We start from the raw sequence: 12,298 nt of genomic DNA, 5'->3' as shown, positions 1-12,298 counted from the left end.
CCCGGGCCTCTCCCGGGCGCCGAGTCCCTTCCGAGTCTCGATCCGCGCCGCCTTTTCCCGCGACCCGCGCGGGGCCCAGCTGACGGGCCGCGTTGTTTACGGGCCGAGCAGCCCTCGCTCCCGCCGCCCGCCCGCCGCTCGCCAGCCCAGGTGCCCGCCCGCCCGCCCGTCCGCGCGTCTGTCCGTCCGCGCGTCCGTCTGTCTCGGCGTTCGCAGACCGCGGCCCAGCGCGCTCGGGGCGGAGAGCCGGGCGGCCGGGGCGCAGCGAGGGGCTCCGGGCCCTGAGATCGCGGGACGGGGCCCGGGCCGCGGGGGTCCGGGTCGGGGCCGCCGCCGCCGCCGCCGCCGCCGCGGGATCTGCAGCGGCGAGGCCCCGCGCCCCTCGGGGGCCGAGCGGGGGCCCTCCCGGGCGGGGCCGCGGGCGCGGAGAGCAGGGCGCGCGCCCCGGCGCCGCAGAGCATGACCCCCGCGGGCCGGCGCCGCGCGCTCTGAGCCGCCGGGACCCCGCGCTCCCGCAGCCATGGGCGCCCGGGCCGGGCGGGGGGCGGCCGCCGCGCCGCTGCTGCTGGCGGTGGCCGCGCTGCTGCTGGGTGCCGCGGGCCACCTGTACCCCGGAGAGGGTGAGTCCGGGGGCCCGGAGGGGCGGCGGGCGGGCGCCGTGGGGGGGCGCCCCCCGGGGACCCCGCGCCCTCCCCGGCGCGTGTGGGGGCGCGGGCGGCCGCGGCGGGAAGCCGCTGACCTTGGCCTTTGCCCGCCTGGGCTCGCGGTCCTGCGCCCGCGTGCGGGGCCCCGGGCCCGAGGAACCTTGCCCCAGTGCCCGCCCCGCCGCGGGCGCCTCTCCCGACGCGCCTCGCACCCGTGCCTGGCCCTCTCCAAGCCCCGCTCGCCCCGGAGACGCGGCCCGGGTGCCCGCTGGGTCCCCGGGTCCGGGCGACCTGGGAGCACCGCGTGCCGCGGGCGCACGGGGCCCCTGGGGTCTCCGCTGATGGGCGCCCCAGGCGGGGCACTGCAGAATCCCACCCCTCTGCTTGGACCTAGGCCGGTGGCTACCCGGACTTCAGATCCATGTTTACACTTTTGGGTTCTGTTTCCAGATGTCCGGAGGCAAACTCTAGCGCCTTGGCAACAGGGCCTTTGTTGTAGCAGAAGGGGGCGGGGGCTGGGGGTGGGGGGAGGTGGTCTTTATTATGATTATTATAGTTAGGGTCACCAAATGCCCCGGGCTGATCTCTCTGGGCCTTCACAGTGGCCTCCGGAGGTCCATACGCGTTACCCATTTCATAGAGGAGTAAATTGAGGCTGAGGTAGGAGACGGTTCGATTTGCCCTAAAGTCAGGGCCAGAAGGAGGACTCTAACCTCTCTGTGTGGTGCCCTGGGGAGGCTCTGGACTGCTGCTGCATGTCCCATGTCTCCCCATAACCCCCACACACCCCCTCCAGCTCTGCCTTTCACAAGGGCTCTTTTACCTGCCAGTCCAGGGAGGTCTCTAACCTCAGGAGAGCCTCTCACACCCCCTAGCCCCATGGACTTCCCTCCCCAGCCTCCCTGCGCTGGCAGCAGATGGAGGCAAACCCCAACTCCAGCATCGGCCTTGGTCGCCGTCCTTTCTGGTTGTGGGGCAAGAAATGAAGAACCTTTAAGAGAACATGGCTGGAGTTTCCCCACTGGTGTCTGAGGCCCCGCTTTAAAAATATCTGTTGGGTTACTTTTTCAGAATTGTCCATAAAAGGAAATCAGTCATGGTGAGGAAGGGGTCGGGGAGGGAAGGAAAGCAGCTCCTGAGCTCCCTGATGGGGAATGAGGTCCCCGGCAAAGCACACACAGGCTCTGGCGTTGACAATCCAGGTTTGCGGAGCTCCTCTCCCAGTTACCCCACGGTTCCGAGGCCCAAGTGCTTGGTATACAGCGGGCGCTCAATAAAGGTGGCAGTCGGCTTGGGTTCTTGTTAAGAAACTCCAGACAAATGTTAGGACTAGTCTAGGATTTGTGTATGTATGTATGTGCGTGCGTCTGCACACGTGCATGTGTGTGTGTGTGGTTCCCTGCTCTTCCGTTCCTCGTAGCTTTGGTAATTTATTGTGGACTTGTGCCTGGGCTTCCAGGGCCCAGGAGGTGGATTTACCGCTTCTTTTTTTTTTTTTTAATATTTTTTTCTTTATTTATTTATGATAGTCACACAGAGAGAGAGGCAGAGACACAGGCAGAGGGAGAAAGCAGGCTCCATGCACTGGGAGCCCGACGTGGGATTCGATCCCGGGTCTCCAGGATCACGCCCTGGGCCAAAGGCAGGCGCCAAACCGCTGCGCCACCCAGGGATCCCGATTTACCGCTTCTTTACACGTCTACAGTTTCCACAGGGGCAGGGGCATATGCTTCTTTCGTCCACTGCGACGTTTCCAGAGCCTAGAACAGTGCCTGGCACATAGAAGGTGTTTGGTTAAAATATTTGTTCTTGGTTCAGCTCATATTCTTCGTGTTCTCACCAGTACTCCAAGCTATGGCTTTTTTATTCCTCGGATAATACCCAACTTCGACATAGTCATAAGAGCAAGCTCTTGGCGGGGGCTTTTCCATGTGCTCCGAGTATATAATCTTAGTTAATCCCCACCACGGCCCTGTGGGGTGGGGTTTATTATCCTTTTTCGCAGGTGAGGCAGTTTGACTAGGCGGCGGAGCTGGGATGAGGACCCCACTTGGCCTGGCTGCAGAGCACTGGTTTCTTCATAAAGGGTTGCTCTCTTGGGTTTGAGCTTCCCTCCCCCCCCCCCCCGACCTGTGGTAATGGTTAACAAAATCCTATTGAATAAATGAGATGTGATGCCCCTCAGAGGTTCGGAAACCTCGAGAAACTTTACAGATCATTAATCTCTAATGTCAACCTGTAGGGCGTCTTGGTTGGGGTGGTGGCGGTGTGATGTTTAAGAAGTGAAGGGCTTTCTTAGGGGGGGATGTCCTATGGGATGTGCTACTTTGGACCGCTCTCCCGTGGAGTCCCTACTGCTCTGCTGAAATGGGCAGTGCCTTCCCCCTCTGTTTCTCCTCGGACTGGCTGGCTGTGGCCTGAGATTACTTGGGGGCATTGCAAAGTTAAAGGATGAAGACAATGTGGGATTAATTAAAAGAAAAACCTGCGGGGCTTCGGGGGGAGTCCAGCGAGTTGGCTAATTAAGGTGTGAGGGGCTCGCTTCCAGAGTGCCCTGGTTTCTCGGGCACTCCTCATTTCTCAAGGGTGGCCTCGGATGTCTCTCTTGTGTGTCCTCCTGTGTGCTTTGGGGGCCCTCGGAGCAGGACTTTTGCCTACTTCCTAACCTCCCTGAGGTTATTCTTAACTTTTGCTTCCCTCCTGGAGCCCTGCCCACCATCCTTGTCCCACTCACTCATGGAGGTCATTGGGGTGGGGCTCCCTGGGGTCCCCACTGCAGCCCACTCCGTCAGTGACTCAACCTGGATAGAGTAGATCCCCTCAACTTCATCGCTCTTAATATTTGGGTTGAGACAGTTCCCGGTTGTGGGGGGGCTGGCTGTCCTGTGTATTGTGAGGAGTGGAGCCGCATCCCTGGCTTCTCCACCCACAAAATGCCAGTAGCACGTCCCTCCCTCCAGTCATGACAATCAAGAGTGTCTCTGGGCATTGCCAGCCGCCCCAGTGGAGAACAGCCACATTCAGGAAGATAACTTTTTCTTCGTCTAGGACACTTACCCACCTGGGTCCCTGCTCTCTTTGTTCCAGGATCAATACCCCGCCCCTCGACCCCCAGCCCACCACCCGTCTCCAGCCTCCCCCTGCCAAGCCTCCCCCGGTGGGCTCTAACCACCCTCCCTCTCACCTCTGGCCCACTGTGCTGCCCGCAGCATCTGGCTAATGTCTCCATCGCTTTGCTTTGCCGATGGCTCTTGTGAAGGTAATCCCTCACCTCCCAAGTGTGACTCCTGTCGCCTCACCCCAGCTGACCTCTCTGGGCCTGCCACTGTCCACTCCCTCCCCTCGGGGAGGGCAGGAAGGCACGGTTTCCTGCAGAGTTTTCACCTGCACCTGGCTCTCTCTCCATCCTCTCTGCTCCCTTCCCTGGGCTCAGATGTTAGCTCTCTCTTCCTAGAGGGCCAATCCCTACTGCCATCCACTCTCAGCCCAGTTGTGAATTTACGTAGTCAAACTCCTTCATCTAGAAGAGGGGCTATCAAACTGTGGCCCACAGGCCAACTCCCGCCTGCCCACACCTGGTTTTGTGAATAAAGTTTTATTGGCATCATCCTAACAGTTGCTTTTGTGCCCTAATGGCAGAGTTGAGTAGTTGCAATTGCATGGCCCATAGAAATGTGTGTACCTTGGTCCTTCTTGGGGAGAGTTTTCGGACTCCTGATTTATGACAGACTCCTTGAGGATCATGATGACATGCCTAATCGCTTGCGTGGCCCCTGGTACGACATGAGCGCATCAGGAATGCTTGGGGATGCTGTGGCGTGTTCCCCTTTACAGAGACATGTATGCTCTCTGAACATATGGGTTCCAACGGGGAGAACATACCATGACGTCCCCTCCTTAGCTGTGTCTGTGGTATCAAGATTTATTTATTTGCACAGTCATCTTGGTATTGAATGAGGATCCCTCGCTGTCGGCTTTGTGTCTAGAACTCAAAAGAAAGTGGTGTCTGCTGTGCGATTTTCTTTCAAGACCCCTGGTGTTACTTTCTATTAAGAGTACACACATTAGGGGCGCCTGGGTGGTTCAGTCCATTACGCTTCTGCCCTGGGTTCAGGTCCTGGGATTGAACTCCGCGTCTGCTCTGCAGGGAGCTTGCTTCTCCCTCTCCCTCTGCCTGCCGCTCTGCCTGCCTGTGCTCTCTCCCTATTAAATAAATAAAATCCTAAAAAGGAATACATCCGTTAGGGGCACCTGGGTGGCTCAGTCAGTTGAGGGTCAGACTCTTGATTTGGGCTCAGAGCATCATCTCAGGGTCGTGAGATGGAGCCTCGGTGCGGGCTCCCTGCTCAGTGGGTAGTCTGCTTGAGATTCTTTCCTTCTCCCCCTGCCCCCCTCCTCGCTGCATATGCATATCTGCTCTCTCTCTAAAATAAATAAATCTTCTAAAAAAAAGAATACATATGTTGGTTTATGTTTTGCAACGGGACCCTATTTATGGGTTTTTATTTTTTATTTTTTTTAAATTTTATATATTTATTTATTTATGATAGTCACAGAGAGAGAGAGACAGACAGACAGACAGACAGAGACACAGGCAGAGGGAGAAGCAGGCTCCATGGCTGCTTCCCGGGAGCCCAATGTGGGATTCGATCCCGGGTCTCCAGGATTGTGCCCTGGGCCAAAGGCAGGCGCTAAACCGCTGCGCCACCCAGGGATCCCCTATTTATGGGTTTTTAATTAAAATAACAAGTAATGCATGCTCATTGCAAAAACATTTACAAAAACCTGGAGAGGAAAAAACCAAAGTCCCCCTGCAACACTTTGTCCCTAAAATCATGCCATTTCTCTCCTGGGAAGTGACTGTGCTTTTGTTTGCATCTTAAAAAATTGCCTGTGTGTGTGTGCGCGCACAGTTATGTGAATTTTAGCCGTCTTTTTTTTAAAAAATTTATTTATTCATGAGAGACACAGAGAGGCAGAGACACAGGCAGAGGGAGAAGCAGGCTCCCTGCGGGGAGCCCGATGTGGGACTCGATCCTGGGTCTCCAGGATCACCCCCTGGGCTGAAGGCGACGCTAAACTGCTGAGCCACCCAGGCTGCCCGAATTTTTTTTTTTTTAATTTTTTTTTAATTTTTATTTATTTATGATAGTCACAGAGAGAGAGAGAGAGAGAGAGAGAGAGAGAGAGAGGGAGAGAGGCAGAGACATAGGCAGAGGGAGAAGCTGGCTCCATGCACCGGGAGCCCGACGTGGGATTCGATCCTGGGTCTCCAGGATCACGCCCTGGGCCAAAGGCAGGCGCTAAACCACTGCGCCACCCAGGGATCCCGGCTGCCCGAATTTTAACCCTTAGATAGAGTTGTGTGACTGCCCCCACACTGGGATACAGAACAGTCCCATCACCCAAATTCCCTCTGGACACCCCTTTATGGTCACGCTCTCTCCATCCCTAATCCCAGCAACACTGATATGTTCTCCATTGTTACTGTTGTCTCTGTAGACTTTAAAACATATCTTACAACTGAATTAATATTTTTAAGAAAGATTTTTATTGGAGAGAGAGAGCACGAACATGGGGGAGAGGCAGAGACAGAGAGAGAGAGAGAGAAGCAGACTCTCTGCTGAGCGCAGAGCCCGAGGGGGGACTGAGTCCCAGGATCCCAGGATCATGACCTGAGCCGAAGGCAGACGCTTGACTGACTGAGCCACCCAGGCATCCCAACATTCGGCATTTTTAATTTAAGCACTCATAAGCTCCTCGTTGTTCACGGATTCCTTATTTGTGAACTCACCTAGTCGCTAAAATGAATTTGTAACTCTAAAATCAATACTCAGTGCACTTTTGTGGTTGTTCCTGGACATGCGTGGAGCATCAAATTATTTGAATCGCTGCATCGGCCCGTTCCCAGCTGAGGTCACATGTGGTCGTGCTGCTTGCTTCAGCTCTGGTGTGCCGGATTCACACAAGCCTCTCCTTGGGCGATGCATATAGCACCACATTTCCAGCATTTTTGTATGTTTTGTTGGTGATTTTGCTGTTTTGAGAGGGCCTCGCCCATAGTGTGGACGTGCTGTGTAGTATAAGCGCAAGAATAAATGCAGGCAGGCTGTGATGTGCCTTATGGAGAAAATACGGGGCTAGATAAGCTTGGCTCAGGCCAGGAGCTGTCGCGCCTAGTGCTGTTGGCTGTGATTCAAAGTTAATGAATCAACACTGTCTATTAAATAAGGTGTATTTAAACAGAAATGCACATAAGGCAAGGTTATGGATTAATTGATTGACAAAAACATTGTGGCCAGAGGCTTGCAGGAACCTAACCCCATCTTCCCCAGGGACGGAGGCGCAGAATTTGCCGATTCCACGTTCCAGGGGACCCCAGAGACAGAACTGCTGAAACTGAGAATGGGCTGTAGGGTGGTTTCCTGTCGTTGTGCTTTAAAATTTGTGAATTTGGGTTTGCCAGTGCCCATGTAGAATCTCGTGGAACACACATGCCCCTTTGGTCCTGTTTTGATCTGTGCAAAAAATCCTTGGTTTATATCTTGGAAAGTTCAGGAGATGGCACCAGACCCCCTGGCCTTCATCTCGAGGAGGGGTCCCCCGTGTTCTGTTGACCCTGGTGTCAGGGAGTGCTCCAGTGGCTTTTGGGGTTTTATTTTTTTTTTATTTATTTTTTTATTTTTTTTAATTTTTTTTTTATTTATTTATTTATGATAGTCACATAGAATGAGAGAGAGAGGCAGAGACACAGGCAGAGGGAGAAACAGGCTCCATGCACCGGGAGCCCGACGTGGGACTCGACCCCAGGTCTCCAGGATCGCGCCCTGGGCCAAAGGCAGGCGCCAAACCGCTGCACCACCCAGGGATCCCTGGGGTTTTATTTTTAAAAATTTTTATTTTTATTGTGTTTTTGACGATTTTATATACCCATTCATGAGAGACACACAGAGGGAGGCAGAGACACGGGTACAGGGAGAAGCAGGCTCTCTGCGGAGAGTCCAACTGGGGACTCGATCCCAGGACCCCGGGATCATGCCCCGAGCCAAAGGCAGATGCTCAACCGCTGAGCCACCCAGGCGTCCCATAGAAAAGAGAGTTTGTTTCCAGCACAGCAAGATTTGCCAGATGCAGCCTGGGTGTGAGTTCCAGTTGGAGTTTAAGGCAGACTCATGAGGATTAAAATTGGATTTCGCATCTGGGTTTTTCTTCCAATTCCCTACGGGTTGGGTGTCACATCAGGGCTGTATGGTAGCCTCTGTTTCGTGTTCAGGAATAGCAGCCCGTTAGCAGGAGTTTCTTGCTTCTCTCTCATGCCTTTGTGGGAATGTGGAAAACATAGGTACTTTTCAAAAACTGTGTTTGCTAACAGTGTGCAAAAAAGGTAGCGCCCGGACACAAAGGGGTAAAGAGAGTAGAGCTCCCACTGTGTTCCTGCAGCCTCTCTGGGATTTCTTGTTGCCAGTCTGTTTTCAAAGATGTTACCCTGTTTTCCTCCCAGATCAGAAAGGGGGTGAGCTCTGAGGTGCTCCTTCCTAATTACATGCGGTTACATTGTATCGCAGCCACCTGCTACTTTGTGTTGTTGTTGTTGCCCCAGACCCACATCTGTTCCTGGCGCGCCCCAAAGCCCTCAGGGACTCCGCATGCCCCCCACTGTGCCTGCTGTCCACAACACCCCAAACTGGTCCTGTCTCAGTGTCTCTGCATTCATTAGTGACTGGCCCCTCCTCTCCCATCCCCTTTCCTCCTCCACAGCTCCGGGTACCCCAGGTACCAAGTCGCAGCGATGGTAGTTCCTTGGTGTCTCCCTCCTTGTACCCTCTCCCGGGATAGGCCCCCTTACTTCTCAGCTAGAGTGCACGGTTCAGAACGTCCTTCCCTTTCCTGCTTCATCCTCCACCCCCCTCCTTCCCTTTCAGTACAGACGGGGGTGGGGGGGGTGGGGGGTGGTCAGTATCCGTGTGGGTCCCTGTAGACACTGGTCTGCCCATCAGAGACGCGTTCTAGAGAAGCCTTGACTACGTGGGTAGAGGAGATGGTGCTCTAATGTAGGTTGGAGAAGGGCTTGCTTGCTACGGGTTTGTCTAGAGCAGGAAGCCGAGTCCTGTAGCCCCCACCCCTGCCAGTTCATACTCGAAGTCCTAACTCCCCGATGGGACTGTATTTGGAGCTCTTGGGAGGTCGTAAGAGTAGAACTCTAATTTGATAGGATTGGTGGCCTCCTGAGGACAGGAGGAGAGGGATCTCTTTCCTCTTGCCTGTGCCTACCAGAAAAGACCATGTGAGGAGGGCGAGGAGGCAGTGTCTGCAGGCTAGGAAGACAGCTCTCCCCACAAACTCACCTTGATCTTGGACTCCCAGCCTCCAGAACCCTGAGAAATAAATTTCTGTTGCTTGGGACACCTGGGTGGCACAGCGGCTGAGCATCCACCTTGGGCTCAGGTCGGGATCCCGGGGTCCTAGGATCGAGTCCCACCCACATCGGGCTCTCCGCAGGGAGCCTGCTTCTCCCTCTGCCTGTGTCTCTCTGCCTCTCTCTCGGTGTCTCTCATGAATAAATAAATAAATAAAATCTTAAAAAAAATTCCTGTTGCGTAAGCTGCACGATCTGTGGTAGTTTCTTATGGCCGACCTAGCTAAGATGAGAACTGACGTCAGAATTGGCTCTGAAGCACAGCCGGTAGGGCCCTGGGCAGATAAACTGGGTGAGGGTCCAGATTTCTTTGAAACTGTTGGGGTGGCCCACCATGCTTAGGGGGTTCTTTTTTTAAAATTTCATTTATTTATTCATGAGAGACAGGGAGAGAGAGGGGGGCAGAGACACAGGCAGAGGGAGAAGCAGGCTCCCTGTGGGGAACCTGAGGCAGGAGTCGATTCTAGGACCCCAGGGTCACGACCTGAGCCCAAGGCCACCTCCAATGAGCCCTGAGCCACCCAGGTGCCCCAGCTTATGGGGTTCTCTCTAACAACAGTCAATAGCCCCAAAGAAGGTGTCTGATGGCATTGATCCTGGAGTGGAGTTCTCAGTGGGCCAGAAGAATGGGGGTGGGGGCCCCTCCCCACCCGGGCTGGAGAGGTGGGCCAGGATGGGTAGATGGTATGTCGTTCCGAGGCCTCAGCAGAAACCAGCCCCGCTGACACCTTGAGTTTAGGCCCCTAGACTCCAAGACTGTGAGAAACTAACGTGTGGTGTGTAAGCCCCGCAGTCTGCGGTTCTGTGTTCCGGCAGCCCGAGCAGGCTGATGGACTGGGTTCAGGTCCCAGCTCTGTCTCACCTTTGCTGTGTGGCCTTGGGGAGGACACAGCCCTTTCTGAGCCTCCGGCGCTTTCCTCTTCTAGAAAAATCTGTCTGGGCAACACGTGCACAGGCGTTTCACCTGTGTTCCAACCTTGTGCACCCTCCCCCCTCGGGGCACTTACCACCCCTCTGTGTCCAGCAATTTCCGGTGGAGCCCCACTCACATGCTGTGGCTGATGTGGCCTAGTGCGGCTACCTTCTGAAAGCCTGTTTTCCAGAGCTTATCTTCCCTGTCTGAGGAATTCACGGATCGCCTCGGGCCTTTTGATGCCTTGTGGACATCACAGTCAGGCATCTGCCTTCTCCCGAGGACAGAGAACCTGTAGGAGCTTCAGTTACATCTTTCCCGGAGTTTTCTCCGACTTCCACATCAGCGCCTTGTAGGCTCTTGGTTTGTTTAGGAGATCCCGTTGGTGCATCCTCCAAGACTCTGAGAAGTTTCTAGAAGGATGATGGTCTGCATGGCGAATGTCCCATCAAGGCCATCTTTCCCTCTCGTCCTCTGCTCACGGTTTTCTTCTCCATCATCCACGTGTGATGGTCCATTGTTGCTCCCTGCATCCTCTGTTCCCAAGTATCTGAGGGACCCCCATCTCCTCCTCCGTCCAGCTGGGCTCAAGGACCCCCTCCCTCAGGTCTCCTCTCTGGGGCTGCTGCTTCTCTCACTGGTATTTTGACCAGGAACTTGCTGGAAAAAACTATAGTGCTTTAGTCTCCCCCATAAACCTCCTGGTCCACCCCTAAGCCTCCCCGAGTCGCGTGTGTGGACCCATTTGCAGCAGACTTCCAGAACAGGACTCTCTGGTCCAGGGGCATCTGTGTTTATAAAATTGCCCTGAGCCTTGGTGGTTTCATCCCTCACCCTTCAGCCCCACGTTGTCAGGATAGGCCCCCCCCCAGGGCCTAAGGTGAAGCCCCTTAGATCTTGTCTGAGCTGGCTTCTCTCTGATACTTATTTGGCTCCCTATTACTTCTGTTTCTATTGCCTTCTGTGCACCTGCTTTCCCACCTCATGGGGCCAGGAACATTGAAGCCCAGAGAGGTTAAATCACACAGCTGCCAATCTGCAAAGCTGAGATTTGCACCTGGGGCCATCAGGCTGTCAGCTCATTGCTTTAGCGCACTCTGATGGCAGCTCGTGGCAGTAATTTCAGTGTCTCTATGAGCTGTAAGCCTCCAACCTTATCCATCTTAATAGTCCCCGTGCCCAGCGTGATGCCCGGTGTGCCGGGATGCCCAGCCAACATTGGGATGAATGAATAACAGAGTTATTTCCATATTTGCTGACTTGCTGGTCTCTTGATTCTACTGGCCACCTGCTCCAGCTCCCCCATTTCTCTTTGTCTGAGGAGGTCCATTTTAAGAGCCAGTCTTCCGGGCGGGCAGAGAATCTTCAGGATGTCTGATACCGCGGTGTGCCCGAATTCTCATTTCTGAAGGTAATAAATCTAGGAATTGGTTCCGTGAGCCCGGGGCAGAGAACTAACACGTGCACACGGCCAGGTTCCAGTTCTCCTCTGTTCTTCATAGCCTTTTTATCACGTGCTGCCATCGTTCCCAGTGAGGAAACTGAGGCAGAGATTGAGGAGGTGGCTCAGGATTACACAGCTGGTAGGTGCTAGGGTAGGAAGCCAGATCTGGTGGGTTTCTAGCACGGCCCAGAACTCGTATGGGTGGTGGCCGGACACCTAACCCAAGGCTCGTTGGTGTAGGACCCCTGAATTTCGGGGTGCTAAGACTGGCAAGAATGCAGAGATGAGTGTGTGGCCCCAGGATAGATCACCAGGGAGCATTTGAAGAATGTGGAGACTAAGGACCGAGTGCATTCACGATTGGACAAGAATGTGTAAAACTCTCAGCATTGGAAATCACTCAGAACCTTCTAGATACTTCTTTCCCCGCCCCTCTACACGTCTTGCCTGCTTTCATGGTGGAGAGACAACCAGGGAGAAGGGACACTTTCCAAGATGGCCTTTATGTTACGTCTTCTCTTCTGGAAAATCCTCAGATTTCTCAGGCCCGGAAGGAAGTTCTAGACCAGTGTTGTCCAAAAGAATGTGTCGCTCTCAGGGAGATGGTGGCCATGGTCTACGCGAGGCTCTTGAGGCTGTGGCCAGGGTGCCTGAATCTTTACTTTTATTTTCCTTTAGTTCATTTAAATATTTAAAAAAAGTCAATATTTGATTCTGTTGTTGGAAAACCCCTTAGTACATTTGGAACAAGTTGGGGAAATGCGCCTACGTTCTCAATGATCGTTGTAGGAAATCTATATATACGGGTCTAGTGTTTCTGCTGCAGATTTAGCATCTGAGTTGAGACATACTGCATGGCATTTTGAAAGCTTACTGTGAAA

At 54.3% G+C, this 12,298-nt stretch overlaps 1 protein-coding gene across 2 annotated transcripts in view; it reads left to right on the top strand.

The window, feature by feature from the left end:
* Nucleotides 1–434: 434 nt before the first annotated feature.
* INSR (insulin receptor) overlaps nt 435–12,298 on the top strand; it is a 136,619-nt gene continuing 124,755 nt past the window's right edge. The window contains exon 1 of one of the 2 annotated variants that reach the window (XM_055343358.1): nt 435–620. In XM_055343358.1, coding sequence (XP_055199333.1) covers nt 521–620 — 100 coding nt within the window. In that variant the 5' untranslated portion in view covers nt 435–520. The remainder of the gene's footprint in view (nt 621–12,298) is intronic. The other variant, XM_055343359.1, reaches the window with a different exon arrangement.

The sequence above is a fragment of the Nyctereutes procyonoides genome, unplaced genomic scaffold, assembly GCF_905146905.1.
Source record: "Nyctereutes procyonoides isolate TBG_1078 unplaced genomic scaffold, NYPRO_anot_genome, whole genome shotgun sequence".
Taxonomy (NCBI): domain Eukaryota; kingdom Metazoa; phylum Chordata; class Mammalia; order Carnivora; family Canidae; genus Nyctereutes; species Nyctereutes procyonoides.
This window is presented reverse-complemented; position numbering and strand designations above follow the sequence as displayed.